This window comes from Erythrolamprus reginae, chromosome 5, assembly GCF_031021105.1.
Source record: "Erythrolamprus reginae isolate rEryReg1 chromosome 5, rEryReg1.hap1, whole genome shotgun sequence".
Taxonomy (NCBI): Eukaryota; Metazoa; Chordata; class Lepidosauria; order Squamata; family Dipsadidae; genus Erythrolamprus; species Erythrolamprus reginae.
In genome coordinates this window covers 55,691,579-55,717,820 of record NC_091954.1, presented here as the reverse complement: position 1 = coordinate 55,717,820, position 26,242 = coordinate 55,691,579, and the positions used below count along the sequence as shown (strand labels likewise).

Here is a 26,242-nt window from a genome sequence, read left to right as displayed (position 1 = left end):
ATCTGACCTGTATAGTATATGAACTATTTTCTCTGAGATATTCTTGAGGTTTATACATTCTTGTTTGTGTCTCTCTGGAAATGTCAGATCTAGAACTTGATCAATTTATTATGAATCACTAAGAAATTATGTTATTCTCATTATATTAAGCTAAATATATTAAAATTCTCTATCAAGATGTATTCTGATTAAGTTAACATCCAGTGATGTGAGATTTCTATCTGTGGGGTCCTTGGTGCTCTCTGAGTATAGTTGTTTTCTTACAGAAATTTCAATACCCAAAGTTGGTAACATCATCAGTGTTTGGGTAATGAAAACAAGAAAACAAGGATACCTCATTTCAAACCTTAGCTACAAATATTTTCCTCCACTGATTTCTATGGATGATATGTAATTTGAGATGATTATCAGTTGAAGCAAGATATGCATACAAGCTTAGACAAACCATTACTCCTTACATCAGAAAGGCCTTTTGATAACCTTTTCTCTATTTTATGAAATTAGAAGTATTAGTAAAAGAATCAGAAAAAAATATATTTATGACTCATATATACAATTGTGGTAAAGATAATTTTATAAAAAATGGTCTCAGGATACTTTTAAAAATACAGTGGTACCTCTACTTAAGAATGCCTCTACTTAAGAACTTTTCTAGATAAGAACTGGGTGTTCAAGATTTATTTTACCTCTACTTAAGAACCATTTTCTACTTAAGAACCCGAGCCCAGAAAAATTTCCCAGGAAATATGAGAGTGGCATGAAAGCCTGGCCAGTTTCCTGACATTCCCCCTTTAATCCTGGCCATCTTGGGCTTTTCTGGGCTGCCCGAGGAGCCTTTCGGTGATGCTTAAGGAGGCTTTGGCAGTCTAGAGCGGACAAAGCATTTCCCTTTCTCTGGGTGCTTGTAGAGGGAATAAACCTCTGCCAGCACCCAGAGAAAAGAAAAGCTCCCTTCGCTCTGGGCAGCCCAGAGCGAACGGAGCGTTTTCCTTTCTCTGGGCGCTGACTCAGCGTCCCTCTTTTTCTTTTTAAGCCTTAAAGTTTTGGATTTTTTGATACCCCTCACCTCACTTTCTTCCTTCAGCGTCCTCCTCTTCTTCCTCCTCCTCCCACCCAAATTCCAAGCTTTTATTTCTTTCCTAATGGGTTTGCACGAATTATTTGCTTTTACATTGATTCCTATGGGAAAAATTGTTTCTACTTAAGAATGTTTCTACTTAAGAACCTGGTCACGGAACGAATTGAGTTCTTAAGTAGAGGTACCACTGTACTTGGTATACTGTTTTGAGGAATGAAGAAGCCAAAATATAGCCCTTTCTTGTCTGTTTGCAAACTGTGTTTGCAAACAGCTGTGGCGAGGAGGGCATTTGCCCAGGTTCGCCTGGTGCACCAGTTGCGGCCCTATTTGGACAGGAAGTCATTGCTCACAGTCACTCATGCCCTCATCACCTCGAGGTTCGATTACTGCAACGCTCTCTACATGGGGCTACCTTTGAAAAGTGTTTGGAAACTTGAGATCGTGCAGAATGCGGCCGCGAGAGCCATCGTGGGCCTTCCTAGATTCGCCCACGTTTCTGCAACACTCCACCAAAGTGTTGGTAATGACCTTTAAAGCCCTACATGGCATTGGTCCAGAATACCTCTGGAACCACCTTCTACCACACGAATCCCAGCGGCCGATAAGGTCCCACAGAGTTGGCCTTCTCCAGGTCCCGTCAACCAAACAATGTCATTTGGCGGGCCCCAGGGGAAGAGCCTTCTCTGTGGCGGCCCCGGCCCTCTGGAATCAACTCCCCTCAGAGATTAGAACGCCCCCCCTCCTTGTCTTTTGCAAATTACTCAAGACCCACTTTTGTCGCCAGGCATGGGGGAGTTAGGATATTCCTTCCCCTAGGCCATTACAAGTTATGTATGGTATGTTTGTGTGTATGTTTGGTTTTTATAATAAGGGTTTTTAGTTGTTTTATTAAATTGGATTGTTATATGTTGTTTTTTATCATTGTTGTTAGCCGCCCCGAGTCTGCAGAGAGGGGCGGCATACAAATCCAAGAAATAAATAAATAAATAAATAAATAAAAGAAAAATAAAAGAAATAATCATGCTTTCATTAGCTGTGATAGGAATATTTTGAAAGCTGTTATAAACAGAAAATATAAGCAATATACTTCTTCTGTAGGCAATGGTTTTTGTTACTAACAAAACAATTCAAACATAGCTTTGCCTTGGTCAGGAGGAAGAAAACACCAATGCTTTTACTAGATGTTTAACTTGAAAATGCATTCAATGATGTGGATCAATAAGATTTGATGGATGGTAATAAAGCCTGCTAGAAAAATTTCTTCAGTTGCATTGTTCCTGTGTATAATTAATTACATGTCATCATTTTTGTTTGGCTCCCAGTAAAAACAAGTCTGAAATATTAGCTTAATTTAAATAGGAATAGAAAACATGAAAGGGGTGGGAAATAGTTTGTTCTTTAATCTGCCCTGTCATCCTCATTTTAGTCTATTATGTTTCATGTGATAATATATTCAGTGAACTATGAGTTGAATTTAAAACTTTATTATCATTATAATTATTCTAGTATTTCACATCTAATCATTGCATAGAACACGGAAAGAATATAATTAGGGGTGAAATTCAAAAGATTTCCCTACCAGTTCTATGGGAGTGGATTGATGGGTGTGGCGGGGAAGGATACTGAAAAATGTCCATTCCCACTCCACTCCAGCAGAAGTATAGGGCAAAATCCTCATTCCCTCACCACTCCTGGGGGAAGGATATTGCAAAATCTCCATTCCCAGCAGAGGTGATATTTGTCAGTTCTCCGAACTACTCAAGATTTCTGCCACCAGTTGTCCAGAACCTTTCAGAATCTGCTGAATTTCACCCCTGAATATAACTTTAAAAATATGTTTCTTCTAATCCAAAGCAATTTATCTCCCAAGAAGTTGGAAATTTTATTAATATAAAATTTGAATAAAGTCATTGTTCATGTTGGTGTGGAAAGCAAAACCAAATCTAGGAATTAGTATAATCTTAATTTTCCATGTGATTATTCTTAAGAAAATGCTTATAAAAATATCCTAATATTTGCAATGAGTTATGTAGTTATGGAAAAACAATTTGTAGATTTTGATACAGCAAGTGCACTTTAAGATTCCATCAAATTTTAGGTTCTACCAAACACCATGAAAATAGATTTCTACCTTATCAGATTTCAATGTTTTTCCCAAATTTGTCTTATACAACAATTATTAGATACAGTTTTGATAATACTTATGTTTCTGGGTAGGATAAAAGTGCTCTAATTGTGTCAGAGGGCAAAGGATTTGAACACTAATTTGTTTTACATTAAAATTAATTCAGAAATAAAATAATGACTTTATTGTTTTCTAAAAATTGAAAAATGGTATGCTGTAACTAGATAAGAAATGAAACTGCCCTGTTTATTTATCTAAATGGTTCTTTATTATTTGGGCATGCAAGTATGGCGAAACACAGGTTGGAGATAGTAAAGTTCCTCTTAACAATTTTAACAGATCATTCCAAACTACATCATGCATGTTTAGAACAAGAAATAAAATAAATTTGCTTTCATGAAGCAAGAGAAGAATACTTGGTTGAATTGGTACTGGGGATAGTATGTGTTTATTAGCAAGCTCCAAGTGTAGCAAAGATTGCTTTTTTCTTCTTATGGCTTCTAATGGATATAATATGCACCACCTACTGCTATATTCATTTCCATTTTCCCCATCTTTGAGGCAGCAGAGTGAAATGTGAATAAAGAAGAAAAATTTTAGTGACTGTGTTTATTTTTGAAAACAGAAAGTAGCTTTTCATGTTACATTTCCATCTTGTTGCGAGCTATCATTAACACCAGTTGCCCTAGCAATCATCAAATGTAAAAAGAAAAATCTCAAATAAATGGCCCTGAAGAAATTAGCTGTCAACAAAGCTTTCTTTAAGTTTCTTTGTATATTCTGGGTTTTTCATTTTGTTAACAATGCCTGTTCATTTGTATTAATTGCTCTTATATTCTGCTTCTTCCATATGTTTATAACTTAACCTTCTTAATATGTTTTTCACATCATATCGACAGTAAAAGGTGTTGGTTCCAGAAATCCATTTCCACGTGTCTCAAAAATCATATCAGTAATTAGCACTGTAAAGTGAAATAAAAAGAAAAATGCTTAATTGGTATCATTTATCAAAGATGAATGATCAAAAGTCCAAATTCAGTTCTATAAGATAATTAATTATAGTATAATATTGTAGATATTGTAAAAATAAAGATTCTGACTAAAAAGCACATGAGAATAGCAAATGATTGGGTATGCTCATATTGCTCTTCTAATTACATTTTAGCCAATTTGATCTTGTGGTTAAGGCACCAGGCTAGGTAATTTATGGATTCTAGTTCTGCCTTAAGGCATGTACGTTGACTATGTTACTTTGGATCATCACACTCTCAGCCCAACTCTTTCAGCAGAGGGTGGTTTCCGGTTCTAGAACTGGTAGTAAAGGGGTTTAGAACCCACTGCTGAACTCATCCCACTGTTGCTGTGGGGAAAATAGGAGAACAAAGGAGAGCTGGGTGCATTCACTGCCTTGAGTTATTTATTTAAAAAAAGAAAGAAGGATATGACTGACTGATTGAAGGACGGATGGACGGACTGACTGAAAGTAGATCAAATGTACTACTGGGATGAAATGTGAGGAATGTAATTTAATGCTACAGAAAACAAAGAGAGGTCAATGTGGGCAATCATATTGAAAAAGTATATAATGGAAGGCACAGTATATATACAATATATTCACTGTTCTCTCTATGCACAGCCACGCACACGAAACCAAACTTTAGCATATCACTTTCTAAGTGTTGCACAGTCTTGATGACTCACTTCATTTTCTCCATAGCTGACCTTTGCACAGCTGTTTCTAGCCAATCGTCTTTCTCCCCACCGCACAGTGGGAAGTTTCTCTGCCCTGCTCTTCAATTCTACCACCTTGCTCAACTCCTCCAGCTCACAGGCAGTGGCAGTGGGAGGAGAGAGGGAGGGGGAGCAGGCTCACAAAGCCTATGGAGCTCTGCTGCCCACTCCTGCTGAGAGATATTTCTGCCAGCCTGTCTGCCACTACTGTAGCTCTCACGAGCACCGCAGACCAGGCAAGCCCATCCAGGCATGCACAGAGAAGGGGAACACATGCAGAATGTTTCTGCAACAGACATAAACATGCTCCTGTCAATAAGAGCAAGGTAGAGGCGCCCTTCCGCATTGTAGGACTGCGAACTGTTCTTTTAAGAGAGGTGTTGCAGCGCTGCCGCTGGTATTTTCAATGCAATTAATGCAGACTCTGAAGGTACACTATTCCAGGGATAGGCAGAGTTGGCTCTTCTATGACAGGTGGACTTCAACTTCCAGAATTCCTGAGCTAGCATGAGTGGCTCAGGAATTGCAGGAGTTGAAGTCCAGAAATCATAGAAGAGCCAACTTTGCTTTCCCCTGGCCTATTCAATGTATTTTGTGTGCACACACAAAATAATTTATTCCTTCAGTTTAATGGATTTATTCTTGTATAGGTCCGGGTAAATGACTGTTTTAAGATATGGTAGCACTTGTTGTTAGTAGAGAAATTGTTTCCATTTGCTGAATGGAAGATTCTCTTCTAAGTAGCTGCTGTATAGGATCAAAGAAGAAATACTGGAATCTAGTGTATTCCAGGTGACATCTGGCCCAAGCCTTTGAAGTGCCACAAAATCATGCCTACACAGTCTATAACATGATTCCAAAAATCTGGTGTTCATTTGGATTTCTGTAGCATATATAAAATAGTATAACGTAATATTATGTATAATTTCAGAGACAATGAAATCAAAGCATAATCCAACAGTGTTAATTTTACTGAAATCAATTCTTTAGTTGCAAATCAATGAACATTCTAATATTTACATTTACTCTTTTAAAGTATTTTTAACTCTAGTAGCAAATTGACAAAAAAGTTGTTTGAACCTTTTATTTCTTTCATAGGCAAACCTATAAAGGTCCTACTTTAAATGAACAACACAGAACAGCAGTGTTTAATGGCTATTTACTTATCTCACTTTAGTCTAAACTTTCTGTTTGCTTTCTTTACTGTTTACTAGAAATAGATGTACCATCATTTACGCAGTCATTGATATTCTGACAAGCCAATGGTGAGAAACTGTAAGATGAGACAGACTTTCAGTGACTAACCATATACGTTACCGTAAATATTATACACACGTTTTAATATTGCAGACTTGCAGTATTATAAGTGATACTGATATGTTACATTTTTAATAAAGATAACTTTGAGTTTCAAATAACATTGATCTCGTTGTTGTCTTGGGTGACATCTATGAAAACAATTCAGGTACTCAGGCATGAAAATGTGCCGCTCAGACACTATACTTTTCCGCCCACACCAAAATAAATTAGACGGAACATTGATCCTATTGTAATGTTGTGGTTGATAGCTGTAACATCTGGACCTTGTCAAAAAAAAGATGCATGTGCATGCTGACATGCATATGACATAGAATTTGGGAGATATTTTCATCTTTCATTGATGACTTCTGTTTCTTTCTGATATTCTCTGAACATGGCTGTGTGTGGAATGGATTAGTGTTGGTTAAAGACTATGATGTATGATATTGCAAATAACTTCATTTGTTATTTTAGTGCATCAAAATTAACTGTAGCAGGGATAGGGTGATTATGGAACTCAGTTGATTATCAGTAAATGTTGACTTGTCTCGGTTAGCTAGGCTATGAAACCTTCGACAACACCGAGCAGAGAATTTTAACAGAGCGTGGATGTGTGATAAAGCCAAGACACAGACTTAGTTAAATAAGTATTATTTACATATAAACAAAATATAAACAATCCAGAATAAGCACGAAGCAAATACAGAATAATACGCACTGAGCAATTACAAGATTAGCACAAAGCAAAATACAATATAGATAATAAGCACGAAGCTAAAAATACAATATAGATAAAAGCACAAAGCTTATACAAGAAGATATGCACGAAGCGTAAACACAACTCCCCCTTCTCTCAGGCAAAAGTAAAGGAAGTGAATGAGCAAAATATTGAGCTTTTATAGCTTCAATGAGGAAGTGACGAAACAGCCTTGAATATTAACTCTTCAAGTTCAAGTTAACCCTTTAAGTGCACATTAACTCTTTAAGTACAAGTTTGGTACAAGTATACAATATGCAGTTTACAATGGCAAACCCTAACAACCATGTACCCTGTACTAACAGTAAAGTTTGTAATTTCATAGATTGCCTGCTCTAATTTGAACTGCATGCCTTTATTGGATAATATTTTGCTTTTCACTTTCCACTATGTTAATGTTTCTATGTATTAAGTCACATAAATATTTAGCAGCTCTAAGTATAATTGATAACATTGGCTGGATGCTAATTTTGGGAGGCCTAATATAAAAATAAAGCATTTTTAAAAGCATTGAAGGTTGTAGTAAACTTTACACTTATTTATATGGTATCTATGAACAGAAAATTTGGAGGGCCCAAGCTTTTTTAGAATTGGCTCATATGATTTTTATAAAGCCATACTAATTCTTAGCAAGCTTAAAAAATCCTACAAATATTCTGCTTTTGTATCTGCTTTGACCTCTTCCCAGGTCAAATTATAAGCTCTATAATTATTTTTCTTTCCTGAAGAGGGAGACCATTCTCCACTCTTTACTCTCTTCTACTTTCTTGGATCACCTTGGTTTTCCAGAACTTTCCTAAGATAATAAGCCTCTTCCTCCAAAATTCTAGAATATATTTTAATAAGATTGTAGGACTTGAGGGCATTCAGAGTAATAGAAAAAAATGTCTTCTTGCTTTTTGACTTATTTGAAGGGTTATTGTTAACTTTTCCTTTTGTTTTTTTCTGATTTTATGCTACATTTCTGAGTTGAATTCTTATAGATGTCTTTGTCATAGTTCTTCTTTGTAGTTAGCATCCTTCATTGATACCACTTTCTTTGTAAATTGTATGGGTCCCTTAGATGTCCTAATGTTTATCTTCATTGAGACAGCAACGTTTTAAATCGATAACTTTGCCTTTAAGGTTTATTTCCCATTGTATCCGACCTATCTAAAGCCCATGATTTAAATTAAAGACTATATCATAGTTACAATTTTATACATAAGCTGGGTATCATTGCACTGTTCTATATCATTCTAAAAACAATACTAAATTTAAAAAGGTGGACAGTTTGTTTGCTATCCTTGATCTAATTTGACCCTCAGTCTAATTTCAAACATTGTGAATGACTTTGTTCCTATAGTCCTTGGATATATACATGGATTGTTTTAGTTCTATTTTTAAGTACAAAAAGTAGGAAAAATAAAATGCCATGTTGGGAATGGTTTTCTAAAGATCATGTTATTTAATACTGTATATCTATAAAGTCCCTATAGCTTTTCAGATCTATTTTGATCATTGCTACTGTATATTTTCAGGCTTATTACATGAACCACTTAAATCCATTGTTAATACACTCATAGAATAATGTGAATTTCTATTTGGGGATTAAATAAAGATCTGACTATTTGGATTTATTGTTTCTTCAACACCTTTTTGTTCCTCTAATATGGCCTGCTTTTTATGGTGTCAAATAAAACTGTAACAGAGAAAGCATGGCTGTAAAGATGCAACTAAAATATTTTTTGTACAACTAAGAAGCTTGCTTACTTCAGTCAGTTAAATAAAATAATATTACAAAAAGGAAGCCAAAATTTGACAAATTTGCTGCTATAGACAGCCTTTCAGGAACAAGTAACGGAATATATCCATTGTTTAGAATACAAATGATACAGAAAAGGATAATAACATAGTAAGGAGTGAAAAACATTTTTCTCACAGCTAGTAAGACATTACTTTTTATAGTGAAAAAATTATATTTTTCCAAGTCCTTTGTGTTTGTATAAGTCAAAATAATTTAAAGTTACCATTGTCCTCTAATTTTAAAGCCGATAGAATTGTTTGAAACTTAATTCCAATTTCTTTATCCTAATGAAGTTTCTAAAAGTTTATTTTTAATAAAAGACTTATTTGTGGTGTTTACCCTTTTTTGTGTTTTATCAGTGATGACAATGCATTTTCCTTCTACAGTTTGTAGTTAGAGTTGCCTTTGTGTTTGATATAGTAAAACTATGTCTCACGTTCTGCCTTTTCTCTTTGCCTATCCAATGACATAAGTCAATTTTCCACCTCTCTCTCCAGTATAATTACATTAACAAAGCTGAGATTTGTACATGTTTGGCTTTCAGCTGCTTGGCACATTTCAATTTAAAGTTCTGTTATTCTTACTTTGGCATTACATTTTCATATTCTTAATGTCAAAATTCCTTGTACTGCTGCTAAAATGCTTCAGACATCACAAGAAACTGTTGCTATTACCATGAGAACAAATGGTGAAGCTTTCACGTTTCATATTCCTCTCTTTTGGGAGAATGTGAGAAGGTAATTGGAAGTTTTTGTTCCTAGGTTATAATTACCTGCATCTTTTTCAGCCAAATTCCCCCCCCCCCCCCCCCACAAATTATCCAACTTCTGATATGCATTTTCTCCCTTTTGGGAGTAGGGAGGAAAAGGGTGAGAAAAAAAACTATTTATATGCTAATTTATGTATAACTGAAACCAAATTTCAAACATGAAGGAATTGTTTCTAATGTGGGGAAAAATAGCTTCTTGTTTAGTTACATAATATTGTCAAAGAAGGAAAGAAAATTGTTTGTTTGTCCAAATTGATCTTTAGAAGTTTATTAGTGTGGCAGGCTTAAAAGTTTAAGCTTTAGTTAAAGAAGTAAAATGTTACCTGAATTGATCTTGATTGCAGCTATAGCTATATGGGCACATTGACTCAAGTTTTCTTGGCAAATCAAACTGTTTACCATGGCTTTCTTCAGAGATCTTTTCCAAGCCAATCTTTATTCCAGTTGTTCCATTATGTGCAAATACTAATTTGACTTTTGAGTCTAAAGACTTGCTATTAAATGATAAAATACTTTATTTTTTTTTGCAAAGCTTGTCAATAGGTATTATTTTTATTATTATTTTCACTCTATTATTTTTTCAAGGTATAAGACATTTTTCCATTTTCTCACTAATGGAAATTGTTATGTAGTGGTATTAAGGTACTTTTTTTTGATGTTGTTACAGTCCAAATGTAATATTCAGGATGATTTTTGTACATATAATTCAACAGAAAAATACCTGCTCATGCATGCAGTAGCTTTTTTATTGTTACATTTTATTAGAATTCTTCAAATTGACCATTTTATATATCGTCGAACATTGGGGAATGAACTGCAGAGCTGGAATAAATGCAATATAAAATGTAATGTAAAATGAACTACAGTGGTACCTCTACTTAAGAACTTAATTTGTTCTGTCACCAGGTTCTTAAGTAGAAAAGTTTGTAAGTAGATGCAATTTTTCCCATAGGAATCAATGTAAAAGCAAATAATGCGTGCTAACCCATTAGAAAAGAAATAAAAGCTCAGAATTTGGGTGGGAGGAGGAGGAGGAAGAAGAGGAGGAGGATAGGAGGAAGGGAGAATTTCTTTTCTCTGGGCACTGGCAGAGGTTTATTCCCTTTCTAAGTGCCCAGAGAAAGGAAAATGCTTTGTTCGCTCAGGATGCCAAAGCCTCCTTAAGCACCACCGAAAGGTTCCTCTGGCAGCCCAGAAAAGCCCGAGATGGCCGGATTAAAGGGGGGAATAGCAAGAAACTGGCTGGGCCTTCATGCTGATCTCAAAGTTCTTGGGAAATTTTTCCGGGCTCAGGTTCTTAAGTAGAAAATGCTTCTTAAGAAGAGGTTAAAAAATCTTGAAGACCCAGTTCTTATCTAGAAAAGTTCTTAAGTAGAGGCGTTCTTAGGTAGAGGTACCACTGTACTGTTAAATGAAAGTAGCTACTTTCATTGAGAATTATTTTGGTATCCCAAGTTTGGAATGAGAACAAGAATAACGCATTGTTTGTAAGATTCAAAGAAGGAAACTACATTTTTTATATTATTCTGACAGTATAAGGTTTTATGAGTTTCTTGCAGTAATGGAAAAAATAAAATTGTGGACTTAATGTATATTAATCTGGGTCAAGACTGGTCATAACACCAGTTTGCTTGAAATAAAGTTTTATCCATAAATGTCATCTGAGCTTGTTATTCTTTAATGTCTTCAATTGTGAAATTATTTAAATTTGTGTGAAGTTATTCACCACACATTGAATGAGAAACAAGAAAGGCAAAAAAATGACTTAGCAGACACTAGGACAATTCATCAGTCATAACTGAATCATAGATGCCCCACTATGAATAAGCTTTCCCCCCACTTTCTGATTCTTCATATTACACTTGGTTTATTTGTTATTGGTAAAATGGCATTTATGAAGACTGCACAGTATTCAAAACTATAGCATATTTTTGGTTTTCAAAAATTGACCTGGCCATAACATCTCAGCTGAGACAGTATGAAAGTTTTGATTGATTTGCATCCATAATTATTCCATAGGACCAAGATGAGAAAAACCTCATTTGCTGAATCTTTGGCGTTATCATTTATACCTCCTCCTTACCACCATTTATAAGAATGCACAAACTAACCACAAAATCTTTTTAAGAACAAATTTAGAAATAATTCAAAGTATATTATTATCACCGTCATCATCAGATATTTGTTGACAAGCTACTTTTAAGTACTCGGAAATAAAACTACAGTGGTACCTCAAGATACGAACCCCTCGTCTTACGAACAACTCGTGATACGAACCCGGGGTTCAGCAAAATTTTGCCTCCTCTTACGAACTTTTTTTGAGTTACGAACCGGCGTTCGGAGACTGCTGGGAAGCCGCGCGGCTGTTTTAAAAGGTGACAGCCGGGCGGCGGGGCTTCCCAGCAGCCTCCCGAACGCCGGTTCGTAACTCGAAAAAAGTTCGTAAGAAGAGGCAAAATTTTTCTGAACCCCGGGTTCGGTTCGGGAAATTGCTGGAAAGCCCCCCAGCCCGGCTGTCACCTTTTAAAACAGCCGCGCGGCTTCCCAGCTGTCTCCAAACGCCGAACGCGGAAGTTCGGGTTTGGTGTTCGGCTTCGGGAGACAGCTGGGAAGCCGCGCGGCTGTTTTAAAAGGTCACAGCCGGGCTGGGGGGCTTTCCAGCACCCCCACGAACCCTGAACTTTTGCCGAACTTCCGGGTTTGGGAGGTTGCTGGGAAGCCCCCCAGCCCGGCTGTCACCTTTTAAAACAGCCGCGCGGCTTCCCAGCAGTCGCCGAACACCAAACGCGGAAGTTCGGGTTTGGCGTTCGGTTTCGGGAAGCTGCTGGGAAGCCGCACGGCTGTTTTAAAAGGTGACAGCCGGCCTGGGGGGCTTCCCAGCAACCTCCTGAACCCCGAACTTTTGCCGAACATCCGGGTTCGGGGTTCGGGAGGTTGCTGGGAAGCCCCCCAGCCCGGCTGTCACCTTTTAAAATAGCCACGCGGCTTCCCAGCAGTCGCCAAACGCCGGTTTTTTGCGGGGGGGTTTTTTGGTTGCACGGATTAATTGACTTTACATTGTTTCCTATGGGAAACAATGTTTCGTCTTATGAACCTTTCGTCTTACGAACCTCCCCCTGGAACCAATTAGGTTCGTAAGACGAGGTATGACTGTATGGTCAAGGACTACAGTATATGCAGATTACATGAAGTGGCTTTTATTTAATCATCTAAACTAGCTGATAGCCTTGGTTAAATGTATAGAAATTATTCGTTATATATATTTGCAGGATTTCTATCCCACTAGATATTCCAGAGAAATCAGATTAAGGTTCTTGAGTTTAGAGTGAGTCTTTAGACTTGATCTGAAACATATCCCTGAAAAAGAGAAAACCTTTTCAGTTTCTTTTTTGTTACCAGTGGAAGAAAATATTAATTATTTTGTAGATAGTATATACTCCTGTCCTTCTTTTTTTAATTGGAAGAAAAGTCACTTGATTTTTTATTAGATTTTCAGTTCAGACCAATGTTCTTTTTCTAAAAACAACCTAATATAATGACACATTCTGCCTGAGTAACTGAAACACAATGTTGAAATGAAAGTAGAAAATTAAAATGTCATTCTCTCTGTTTGCCCTATTAATTATAGAAATTATAGGGTACAATGGAGATTTCAGGCTCTGTATTTCTTTAATAGTTCAAAATCTGGACTTTGTGTCTTCTTTAAGTATGTATGTTCTTTTACATTAAATGTGAAAGAAAAAAATTCTTAAAAAGTAAAGGTAGATATAATATAGCAGTCTGAAAAAATTGACATATACCTTGTTTATTGTTAATGTTTGCATAAGTATATTAGATGCCATTTTCTTAGAATGCAATTGAAGTTTTGTTGTATTTAAGCTGAACAATTATGATAAAATAATATGTTTTAAAATACAAATTTCTATCTTTTATATGTATTTAGATTTTACATTTTTAATTGATTTGAAGAATAATACAAGCATAAAAGAAAATAGGAAATGTTGCTAAAATTTCATGTTTTAAATCAGCAGTATTGAGTGTTGTTTTCTTAATTACTATTACATTTATATAACTCCAACAGAAGTATGATTCAGTATGGCACTTTCATCTGATATTTAAAATGTCCAACATTTTAGCAGTTGAACTTTTACTAATTTACAGTATAAATTATGCCATATGTTAACATTCATGTAATATATGTTACATATACAGTATGTCAAAGAAGTAGGTACACCCCATCATATTTTGCAAATATTTAAATATTTATTTTCATGTGACAACACTGATGAAAGGACACTTGGCTACAGTGTAAAGTAGTGAATATACAGCTTGTTTAACTGTGTCTCAAAATAACACAACACACAGCCATTAATATCCAAACTGCTGTCAATCTAAGTACAGTGGTACCTCAAGATACGAACCCCTCGTCTTACGAACAACTCGTGATACGAACCCGGGGTTCAGCAAAATTTTGCCTCTTCTTACGAACTTTTTTCGAGTTACGAACCTGCGTTCAGAGACTGCTGGGAAGCCGCGCAGCTGTTTTAAAAGGTAACAGCCGGGCGGCGGGGCTTCCCAGAAGCCTCCCGAACGCCGGTTCGTAACTCGAACAAAGTTCGTAAGAAGAGGCAAAATTTTGCTGAACCCCGGGTTCGGTTCGGGAGGTTGCTGGGAAGCCCCCCAGGCCGGCTGCGACCTTTTAAAACACCCGCGCCGCTTCGCAGCTGTCTCCTGAAGCTGAACGCGGAAGTTCTGCTTTAGCGTTCGGCTTCAGGAGACAGATGGGAAGCGGCGCGGCTCTTTTAAAAGGTCGCAGCCGGCCTGGGGGGCTTGCCAGCACCCCCCGAATCCCGAACCCGGGTTTGGGGGGGTGCTGGGAAGCCCCCCAGGCTGGCTGTCACCTTTTAAAACAGCCGGAAAGCCGTTTTTTTGCGGGGGGTTTTTTGGTTGCACGGATTAATTGACTTTACATTGTTTCCTATGGGAAACAATGTTTCGTCTTACGAACCTTTCGTCTTACGAACCTCCTCCTTGCACCAATTAAGTTCGTATCATGAGGTATTACTGTAATAATGTCCAAATGGAGCCCAAGTAGCCCTTTTGCCACCCTGGTCTCCTGTGACTCGTTACAAGGTTTCGGGTATGAAAGGGTAGCAGGTGTGCTAAATCTGGTGTTATTACTCTCGCTCTCTCATAAGTTCAACATGGCAGTTCATGGCAATGAACTCTCTGAGGATCTGAAATAAATAAATTGCAAGCTGCAGCCCGGTGGCCAAGGCCATACAGTGTTTAACAGGACCAATTTTACTCAAGAACAGGCCTCACCATGGTCGATCAAAGAAGTTGAGTGCCTGTGCTCAGTGTTATATCCAGTGGTTGGCTTTGGGAAATAGATGTATATAATAGAGTGCTATAAACATTGCTGCAGAGGTTTACACTGTTATGCAAGCTGTATATTCACTATTTTACATTGTAGCCAAATGTCATTTTATCAGTGTTGTCACATGAAAAGATATACTTAAATATTTACAAAATGTAATAGGGTGTACTCACTTCTGTGACGTACTGTGTATTGCAATGTACACTAGACCATTTGTTAGAATCACTAAGTGGGAAAGACAATTACTTAAGCCATGGAAAACTGCTATTAAAAAGACCTTGGATGCAATGCAACAGAAATCAAATCTGATGGATATATTTCCTAAAAGGAATAGTGACAAGAGAAAATTGCCTTATACACTCAGTCTGTAGCATATTTCTCAGTCATCAAGGTTTATTTTATAGAAAAGGATAGTAACCACTCTATGGAAAATGATCTCTTAGCAGATATTCGAGGATCACCCAGAATATAATGGTATGAATGTGAAAATTTAGATATATATTATTTGAATTGTCAAAAGTACGTATGTAAATTTTGCGTTTCCTCAAAGAGATAGCATAGCTGCAGCAGTGTTTCAAAATGGCATCTGTAAGTGATGTACATTACAAGCAGATGTCATCATTGAATTTCTCACTGCAGAGAAAGAAACTGTTGGGAACATTCACAAACGCTTGTGTACAATTTATGGAGGATCTGCAGTCGACAGAAGTACGGTTAGTTGCTGGGCAGAGAGGGTGAGGCCATTAGAAGATGGTTCGGCAGAGCTTCAAGGCTTCATGACCAGAACAAGGAATGGTACTGATGGAATATACACCCTTGTGTCTCGCTGAAGGAAGGCCATAGAACGGGAAAGGGATTACGTGGAAAAATAGGTAGTGTAGAAGAAACATCATTCTTTCTTGTGTGTAAGTTTCATTGTGTTCAATAAATAATTGTTGAAGAAAAAAATGTGGTGCATTACTTTCTGGGTGACCCTCGTATGAGCTTTAGGATGGAAAGAAAGTGTTGCTTTTATTTCTTATTCCTTTTTAATGGATCAAATTCAGTCCATGCATATCACTAAGTTTGGGGCCCCAACATTTGTGATAATGACTCTATGTTTGTTTTAGTTTTAAATGTTCCTTTTATTTCACAAATGTTAATGTAATGAATGGGAAAAGCTTGACACATTAATCTGTGTCACAAATTACTGCACACCAAATTCAAGGTATAACTTCCATGACTCTCCCGTAAAACAAAGAGGGTTGAAGTTTCTGTGATTTCCAAGTGTCAAGTATAAAAGAGAATATTGGGTGGTTGGGATAGAAAAGTATTTCAAAAATATGCAACACATCATTCAGTAAGACAGTAGTATAAATAATTGTAATATGACTCAAGGAAGACCACAGTTAATAACAGATGAAAGCTACTAAGAGCCAAATAAAAAATTCAAGTTGGATAATCTCTGAAAATTTAGTTGAGTTGTAACTTTGTAAAAATAGTAATAGAAAGCCTACCTTTCTTGTTATTTTTAAAATTATCTGGTAAGATGTTCACAAATAGTAAAAAAATGTTTCTGAGACAGAACCTTTTTCTTAGTTGGAGCTTTACCAAACACAGTAAGTTAGTTATTTTATTCAATGCATAAAAATCCTAATTTCATTTGACATTTTGAAGTTAGACAATAAAAGCAAGATACAGGATTATTTGTTTCCCAATTCTGCATCATTTGTTGAGCTATTTTATCCATGTTATAGAACATGTAACTTAGAAAAAATAGACTATTGCATGTTACATGGTCAATGGTGAACCTATGGCACTGGTACCACAGATGGCATGTGGAGCTGTATCTGCTGGCACGCAAGTCGTTGCCTTAACTCAGTTCCAATGTGCATGTGTGTGCCGCCAGTTGATTTTTTTCTTGCTCAATGGCTCCACGAGGGCATTTTTGGCTTCCAGAGAGCCTCCAGGGACATGGGGAGGGCATTTTTACCCTCCTCTGGCTCCAGGGAAGCATTTGGAGCCTGGAGAGAGCGAAACACAAGTCTACTGGACCCACCAGAAGTTTGGAAACAGGCCGTTTCCGACCTCCAAAGGGCCTGCCGGGCGGGGGGGGGGACTGGGGGGGAAACTTTTTTTGCCTTCCCCAGGCATTGAATTATAGGTGTGGGCACTCGTGCATGCACAATAGCGTGCACACATGCTTTTTTGGCACCCGAGGGAAAAAACGTACGCCATCACTGGTCTATAACATGGGTATACTTTTTCACAATATCATGTTGTGTTATTCATATTTAAAGATTCCAGACCAGGTAAAGATTTGATTTTGGCAACAATAGTATGATCATTTTAATGCACGCCTCCTTCCCAATCAGCCACCACATTTTCCATAATTTGTTCAGGAATATTCAAACAAAGGACTTGTTCCATCCAATCTTCATCCTTAGAGGGAAAGGAAAAGAACATATACGTTATATTGTTTATAATTTTCTAACAGGAGTACATTTCTAACAGGAGTACATTTCTTTGAATAATTTATTAAAGAATTAATAAATAGAATGAATTTTTAAGATGTACATGTGGAACATGTAGTGGCATTTTCTGTCAGTGTAATATATTTACAATATTGTGTAAGCTTTTATGAAAATAATGCATATCATCTGGATAAATTATGTAAGTCCTTATCCTGTGCAAAGAAAAATGCTACTCTTTCTTATGGAAACCTGGAAAAAGGCCCAGTATGCTTTCCATTTTCAGAAGATATTTCTGAATACAAACCTCAATAGTAAGCCAAAACAAATCCATTATTTAAAAATATATTTAAAAACTGTTATGCCAAAGAATGTATTGCCAAAGTAACAAATGGATAAAACAGAGAATATTCCAAACTAGCCTAATTTGTCACAGCCATGAGTAAGAATGCATAATATTCTAGTAGAAAAATGTTATCATGAAATCAAATAGCATCTGTTTTAAGACTGACAAGCAGGAGACACATGCAAGAAATAATTATTTTAATTGTGACAGCCAACATATTGAATTTTTCTGGATTTCCTTCTACCCAGCTATCTTTTTTTCCAAGGCAATTAATCAGAACAAATTGTATTTCAATCATGTTTTGAATATGCCATCTTATTTTCCTTTAAAAAATGATAGTACAGTATCTGTTCCTGTAAGTGGTACTGAAGATTGGCTGTCAACTCTATAGGGCCACGAAAGACTAGAAAAAGACCACATGCAAACATTGCTTCTTGAGTTGCACCTATCTTAGAACTGTCTTTTAATAATCAACTAATATCTTGAAGGAACCTTCAGTTGTATAAGATTAGGCATTTGCTGCTTTTGCTTATGAGCTGCGAGAAATAAAATTGTCCTTTCTTCTGATTGTCCATTCCTTTCTTCTGTTTCATTCCATTTTTTATTTTGTTTATAGATTTATTAACAATATTATATCATTTGTCAATATCAGCATTTAAAACAAGGGTAATTTTAGTTTGAAAATCATGAACATAGATCATCATGTTAGTATCTTAATATTTTAATAGCCTACTAGACTTTGCAATTATTGGTTGTTTCTCCAAGAAATTGGTTATTTGACTCAGTTTGCAATCTAGATAATGGTCATAGATTTTGTTTTCATTTCAAGCCTAAAACCATTTTCATAACAAAAATCTTGCTCAAAACTAAATATACATAAAGTTCATTTCTAATTTGGATGAATTAGATCTTACCCATATTTTACTCAAATATATTTTAATATGTTATACCTTTAAAAAACAAACTATTGAAATTAAGTCTCCTACTATCATGCATAGGTATTTCGGATACTCAAAAAAAAGAAGAGGATAAATATGTAGAAAATAAGATGTGAGTATAGTGACCTATTTGTAGACCGGGGGGAAATTCACTTACTTTCCCTACCGGTTCGCAAATGTGTTTGTGCCACACATGCACATACTTCGCTTGCATGCGCCATTGTCTACGCATATGTAAAGCATTTTGCGCATGCGCAGAGCCTGAAAGTTATCACAAAAATGAGACGTCATGATGTCCGCACAGGTGGGTGGGACTTTGCATAGTTGGCCATACCCGTGTGCGCAATCCGGAAAGAACCTGCTGAATTTTACCTCTGTTGTAGACATGGAACATTGACAAATGTTGAACAGCAGTATGTACTTGACCTTCAAAGAGGTCGATAGAGAACAGTTAGAAGGTAACTATAAATAGCTGGATGAATGTGATAGATTTAATTTTATTGGAACATAGTATAGATTTTATAGTTAACATTTTCAAAATGTTCTTGCATTTTTTTCCACAGAAAATGTACTTCTGGTGTCATGCCAGGGCACTAATGCTTTCTGAGATAGAATAAACATATATTTGAGCCTTTAATTTATTCTCTTCTACTAGTCACAAACAAGTTAGAAAAAAATGGGAAAATACTGAGAGCAGTTCAGCTCCCTTGTATGTTGAAATGAGAGTAAGAAAGTGATGATTAAAGTGGTTAATTTCTTGGGCTGTAAAGACTGAACATTCAGACTTGCAAGATGGATTTAAATTGTCTTATAGGTAGACCAGGCAGAATGATCAGCTAATTGTACTATATTGTAATATTACGTTAGCAGAAAGTTACTACAAGTACAGTGGTACCTCGGTTCTCGACCACAATTCGTTCCAGAATTGTGCTGAATTAATTTATCCCATAGGAAATAATGGAAATGGGTTTAATTGGTTTCCAGCCCCTATTTCCTTTATTTCCTATGGCAGTGTTTCCCAACCTTTTTTGAGCCGCGGCACATTATTCATGTTTTCAAAATTCTGGGGAACACTGAACGGGGGGGTAGGGGGGCTAAAGAAAAGTTTGGACAAAAAAAATATCTCTTCCTCCATTTCACTCTATTTCTCCCTTCCTCTTTCTCTTCCTTCCTTCCCTTCTTTCTCTCCATACCTCTTTCTTTCTTCCTCTCTTTTTTGCTCTCTTTCTCTCTCCCTCCTTCCCTCCCTCTATGTCTTTCCCTCTCCCTCCTTCCCCCCTTTCTTTCTCTGTCTCTCTTGCTTTCTTTCCCTCTCTTTCTCTTGCTTTCTTTCTCTCATTCTCTCTCCCCTCCTTTTTCTCTCTCTTTCTCTCTCGTTCACCATGCCAGCAACAGAGAGAAAAAGAAAGAGCGAGAGAGAGCCGGAGAGAGAGTGGAGTGCGCAGCAGCCATCAGCCTCCTCGCCCTCCCAGACGTCCCCAGCGCCCGGCCTCGCGCCGCCTCCCGTTAGCCCGGCCAAAAGCCACACAATCCCGGACTCCCGGATCGCTCGCTTCTCCGGCCAGCGTGGCGCTTTCCTGGGCAGATGGCTTTGCTGACCGGAGAAGCGAGCGATCCGGGAGTCCGGGACTGTGTGGCTTTGCGCCATGAAGAGAAAACGGCAGCAGGGAAAAGTCGTCCGTTTTCTCTTCATGGCGCAAAGCCACACAGTCCCGGACTCCCGGATTGCTCGCCCCAAGGCAGGAGGCGGCGGCGGAGGAGAGTGGGCGGATCGGGCAGGCAATGGGGCAGGGCAGAGAAGCCAGGGGCGCGTTTGGCCGGAGGCACCATGGGGAGGCAGGGGCAGGGAGGTGCGGCAGTAGGTGCCTCTGGCCAAATGCGCCCCTGGCTTCTCCGCCCTGCCCCATTGCCCGCCCGATCCGCCCACTCTCCTCCGCCGCCTCTCGCCGCGGCACACCTGACGGTGTCTCGCGGCACACTAGTGTGCCGCGGCACACTGGTTGGGAAACGCTGTCCTCTGGGATAAAGATCTGAGGAAGGGTGGGGGCAGCTGCAATACCGGCAGTTTCGGGGGCTCCTTCTTCCCTTTAAGCAGCTACTCCAACTTTCTCTTTCTCGGCGAGGGCGGCTTTCCTTTGAGCAGCAGCAGCGCCGGGAACGTCAGCAGCTTCCCTTTCTCATGTGACGCTCCCGGCGCTGCTGCTGCTTGAAGGAAAGCCGCCCTCGCTGAGAAGGAGAAAGTTGGTGTAGCTGTTCCCGGCGCTGCTGCTGCTTGAAGGAAAGCCGCCCTCGCCGAGAAGGAGAAAGTTGGTGTAGCTGCTTAAAGGGAAGAAGGAGCCCCCGAAACTGCCTACAGCTTGGAGTGGAAAGGTGTAGGAAGGATGGAGGCAGCTGCAATACCGGCAGTTTCGGGGGCTCCTTCTTCCCTTTAAGCAGCTACACCAACTTTCTCCTTCTCAGCGAGGGCGGCTTTCCTTCAAGCAGCAGCAGCGCCGGGAACGTCACATGAGAAAGGGAAGCTGCTGACGTTCCCGGCACTGCTGAGTGCCCTCCACAAAAGGCTGGGAAACACAACTTTTTAGGAGTCGCGCATTCTGGGTCCCCCCACGAGGGAGGGGGGAGCGAGGGACGGACGTTTTGTTTCTCTCTGACTGACCAGCTACAAAGGAAACCATTCTACTCCCTCCCTCCCGAAACCTGCCGGCCCAACTGGGACCAAGTTATCTTGCCAAGCGGGCGGCGAGGGAACCCCGTCATGTTGGGGATCCTGGAAGTGGACTTGGCGGAGGCTCCCCACGCCGGGGACGGCGCCCCAGAGATGGTTGGCGGTGCCCCTCAGCAGGCAGCCGCTCTTGCCCGTGAAGGTGGTGAGGTACTCCATGAGGGGCTCGAGGCACCGTGGCCCGTCCGTACTTAGGAAGTGGGCGCGCGCCACAGCCTCATGGCGGACTAGAAGCCGAGTTCAGAACAGAAACGGAGAGCAGCGTGGCCGGGGGAAGAGAGCGAAAAAAAAGTTAGGCAAAAAAGTTGGGTCTGACGCTGCCTCAGGTCCATTGCTACAGCTTGGAGCGTTTAGACTAGAGACATGGGAGGCTGTTTAGTGGCCGCCATGATGGGCGTGTCGGATTCCGACTCCCATTCCGTCTCACCCCGTCCCCTCAGATCTTGTAGCATTTTGGATAATAAACAAAATTTTCTGTGGCTGTTCAGATACTGAAGCAAATTTTTGCCAAAAAATTTGTTCGGAATCCGAAATGTATGAGAAAGGAAGCGTTCGAGTACCGAGGTACCACTGTATTTGTTTCCCCCTTTATAGCCCAAGAAACTAGAGAAGGTCTCTTCTGAGCATCTTGTTGCACTCACGTTTCTGCTGCAAACTAAGTTTACTTTGGCCATGTCTGGGTGCCCTATATCCCAAAGTCATTGTCATGTACCATTATAGAACATTTAAATTATAAATGAAGATATTACTGAGGAAAGCAACAAAAATAATTTTCATGTTTCTTGTCCAGTATAGGCCTATTGATATATTATGTTCTGCCAAACCATTAGATGCAGTCATCATGTTGTCCTTCAAGTTAAACAAAAAAGTAATCTGAAATATATATGGAAAATAATCTTTACTAAACAACAAACAAAATTCTAAAATTCTATGAAAGAAACAGATTGTGTTAAATCTTAAAATTATTATATGCAAGAATGGCATTATTATTATTATTATTATTATTATTATTATTATTATTATTATTTATTAGATTTGTATGCCACTCCTCTCCGGAGACCTGGAGCGGCTCACAACAACAATACACAGTACAAATCCAATAATTAAAAACAGTTTAAAACTCTTAATATAAAAACAGTCATACATCCCAAACAAACCATACATAAAATGTAACGGCCCGGGGGAATCAATTTCCCCATGCCTGATGGCAGAGGTGGGTTTTAAGGAGTTTGCGAAAGGCAAGGAGCATGGGGGCAATCCTGATCTCCGGGGGGAGTTGATTCCAGAGGGTTGGGGCCGCCACAGAGAAGGCCCTTCCCCTGGGTCCCACCAGATGACATTGTTTCGTCAATGGGACCCGGAGAAGGCCAACTCTGTGGGACCTAATCGGTCGCTGGGATTCGTGCAGCAGAAGGCGGTCCCAGAGATATTCTGGTCCGATGCCATGAAGGGCTTTATAGGTCATAAACAACCCTTTGAATTGTGACCGGAAACTGATCGGCAACAAATGCAGACTGCGGAGTGTTGGTGTGACATAGGCATATCTGGGAAAGCCCATGATTGCTCTCGCAGCTGCATTCTGCACGATCTGAAGTTTCCGAACACTCTTCAAAGATAGCCCCATGTAGAGAGCATTACAGTAGTCGAACCTCGAGGTGATGAGAGCATGAGTGACTTTGAACAGTGACACACACACACACACACATGCACATGTGTGTGTATGTCTGTGTATATGTATATACATACACACACACACACACACGCATACACTGCTCATAAAAATAAAGTGGACACTCAAATAATACATCCTAGATCTGAATGAATGAAATATTCTCATTGAATACTTTATTCTGTATAAAGTTGAATGTGCACAACAGCATGTGAAATTGATTGTCAATCAGTGTTGCTTCCTAAGTGGACAGTTTGATTTCACAGAAGTTTGGTTTACTTGGAGTTATATTGTGTTGTTTAAGTGTTCCCTTTATTTTTTTGAGCAATGTATGTATGTATGTATGTAGGTATGTATGTATGTATATGTATAGTGATACCTCGTCTTATGAACTTAATTGGTTACGGGACAGGGTTTGTAAGGTGAAAAGTTTGTAAGACAAAACAATGTTTCCCATAGGAAATAATGGAAAAGCAATTAATGCGTGCAAGCCCAAAACTCACCCCTTTTGCCAGCCGAAGCGTCCGTTTTTGCGTTACTGGGATTCCCCTGAGGCTTCCCTCCATGGGAAACCCCACCTCCAGACTTCCATGTTTTTGTGATGCTGCAGGGTAATCCCAGCAGGGAAATCCCAGCAACGCAAAAACAGGTGGTTCGCTAGCAACGGAAGTCTGGAGGTGGGGTTTCCCAATGAGGGGAGCCTCAGCGAAATTGCAGCATTGCAAAAACACGGAAGTCCTTGAAACCCTACCTCCGGACTTCCGTGTTTTTGTGATGCTGCGATTTCTCTGAGGCTCCCCTCGCTGGGAAACCCCACCTCTGGACCTCCGTTGCCAGCGAAGCGCCCGTTTTTGCACTGCTTGGATTCCCCTGCAGCATCACAAAAACATGGAAGTCCGGAGGTGGCGTTTCCCATGGAGGGGAGCCTCGGGAATCCCAGCAGTGCAAAAACGGGCACTTTTCTGGCAACCGAAGTCCAGAGGCGGAGCATTCCAGTGGTGGCGGCTTGGGTTTGTAAGGTGAAAATAGTTTGGAAGAAGAGGCAAAAAAATCTTAAACCTGGGGTTTGTATCTCGAAAAGTTTGTATGACGAGGGGTTTGTAAGACGAGGTATCACTATATATAGTGTATGTATATGTGTATCTGTCTGTCTGCCTGTCTAACTCCCATATATTTGGAAATGATTACATAATAGCAATGAGACAGTTAACCTGCCCCATTTTCTTATAAATTAAGTTGATTCCCTACACAAAGATTAAAATAAGACCAATGATGGCAGATTAACTATCGCAAAGTTAGACATGAAAAGTGACCTTTCAGAGTTTAATTTGCGTTGATTAGCATTATTCTGACTGTAGGTTAACAATTGCCTGTAATTAGATCAGAATACATTCTATTGTTTTTAATAAACATAATTAATTTAATAAACAAAGATGCAACATAATAAATGATAGAGGAACAGAGACAGTAGTGATTAAAACATTTTGTTCCATGTAGCTCCATTAGCTTTTTCTAGCTTGCTAAGAATACTACTATAAACCAAATGGAAACTAACATTAAACAAGTATAACTTATCCAAAGATGTCAACAAAAGGCCATTGCATTCCATATCTTGTGTACATGTTGAGCATTATTGTACGATTAAAAGGGGTTGATGAGGGAATTACATATTCTAACTTAAATTCATTGGTATAAAGGAATAAAAATACATTATTTGGATAGATTGACAAAAAAAAGATAGTTTCAGTTATGTTTGTTTTCTTCTTGTTTTATTGGCTGTATGGATGTTATATTTAAAATATTCAATATGTTGTATTGTTTATAACGAGAAGATGTTTAGTCTTTATTTTGTCTTTTTTCCTGGCAGTTGTGACTCTGAAAATAGATATCTTGGTAATCCACTCAGGGGAACATGTTATTGTAAGTATTATCTATTTCATTTTTTTCTGATCTTCATTTTAAATAATAGACACACAAAAATCTATTTTATACCAGTATTGGTTATTATTAGCTGTTATTAATTGTGAAATAGACTATTAATTATAAATTATTGATCAATGGTAAGTTTATGACATATACCGTATTTTTCAGAGTATAAGACGCACCCCCCCAAAAAAGACGCTAAAAATCTTGGTGCATCTTATATACCGAATACAGTCATTTTTGGCCTCTGAAGCCCTGCCCCTGTTTGTTTTGCAAAAGTGTGTTGGACAGAGGGTCCGGGAAGCCTGCAGATGGCAAAAATACCCCCGTTTTTGCAAAAAGGCCAATTTTTGGACCATATTTTTAACAAAAATGGGGTGGGAAAAGGGTCTGGAAAGCCTGCATAGAGCTCCTAGGGCTTGGGAGAAGGCATAAATGCCTCAATTTTTGTGAAAAAGCAGCTAAAAAACAGCCAATTTTTGCAAAAATGGCATTTTTGATAGCAACCAGGAGATGTCTGCACACTTTCCAGACCATTTTCCCACTCCATTTTTGCAAAAAAAAAAAAAAAAAAACCCAGGCGAAAAATAGAACGTTTTTCCGCAAAAATGAGGGTGTTTTTGCCTTCTAATCTAGTATGACTGCAGGAGAAATTCTGGGAGTTGAAATTCACAAGTCTTAAATCTGTCAGGTTGGAGGTTTCTAAAAAGTGTACATTGTTGTAAAAAAGTATACATGGTTGTAAAAAGTATTCTTGTACACTGGTATTTTATTAAATAATATATTACTATACCATTTGGTTCAGAATACTTTTTTCCTTGTTTTCCTCCTCTAAAATCTAGGTGCGTCTTATACTCTAGTGCGTCTTATACTCTGAAAAATACAGTACATTTTCTTTCTTTTTTCTGTTAAATAATGCCCAGAGAAGTTAGTACAGTTTTCTTCACAAAGTTTGTCAATACTGGTTTGCCTTTGCCTCCCTTGTAGGGCTACAAAAACATCCAGAAACAGGCCTAGAACTCACAGTCTCCCATGTTTTTATTTTGATGCCTTAGTAATAATAACACACTGTCCCCTGGATATAGGGTAGATATTAAATAGTAACCTTGACATTATCACAAGGTTTGCTGAACATGTATGGGAGAAACAAAATACTTATCATTATTATTTATTTCAAGATAAATTATTAAAATTTAATATGCAAACATGTATCATTGCTTTGAAACATAAATCACTATAGTTTTTACTAGGAGGATGATAACTTGCTAC

The 26,242-nt window shown here is 38.5% G+C and overlaps 1 protein-coding gene across 2 annotated transcripts in view; it reads left to right on the top strand.

Annotated features, from left to right (window-relative positions):
* ATRNL1 (attractin like 1) overlaps positions 1–26,242 on the top strand; it is a 578,768-nt gene that overhangs the window by 170,134 nt on the left and 382,392 nt on the right. For both annotated transcript variants that reach the window (XM_070752642.1, XM_070752643.1), the window contains exon 21: positions 24,918–24,970. In XM_070752642.1, the coding sequence (XP_070608743.1) occupies positions 24,918–24,970 (53 nt within the window). The remainder of the gene's footprint in view (positions 1–24,917; positions 24,971–26,242) is intronic.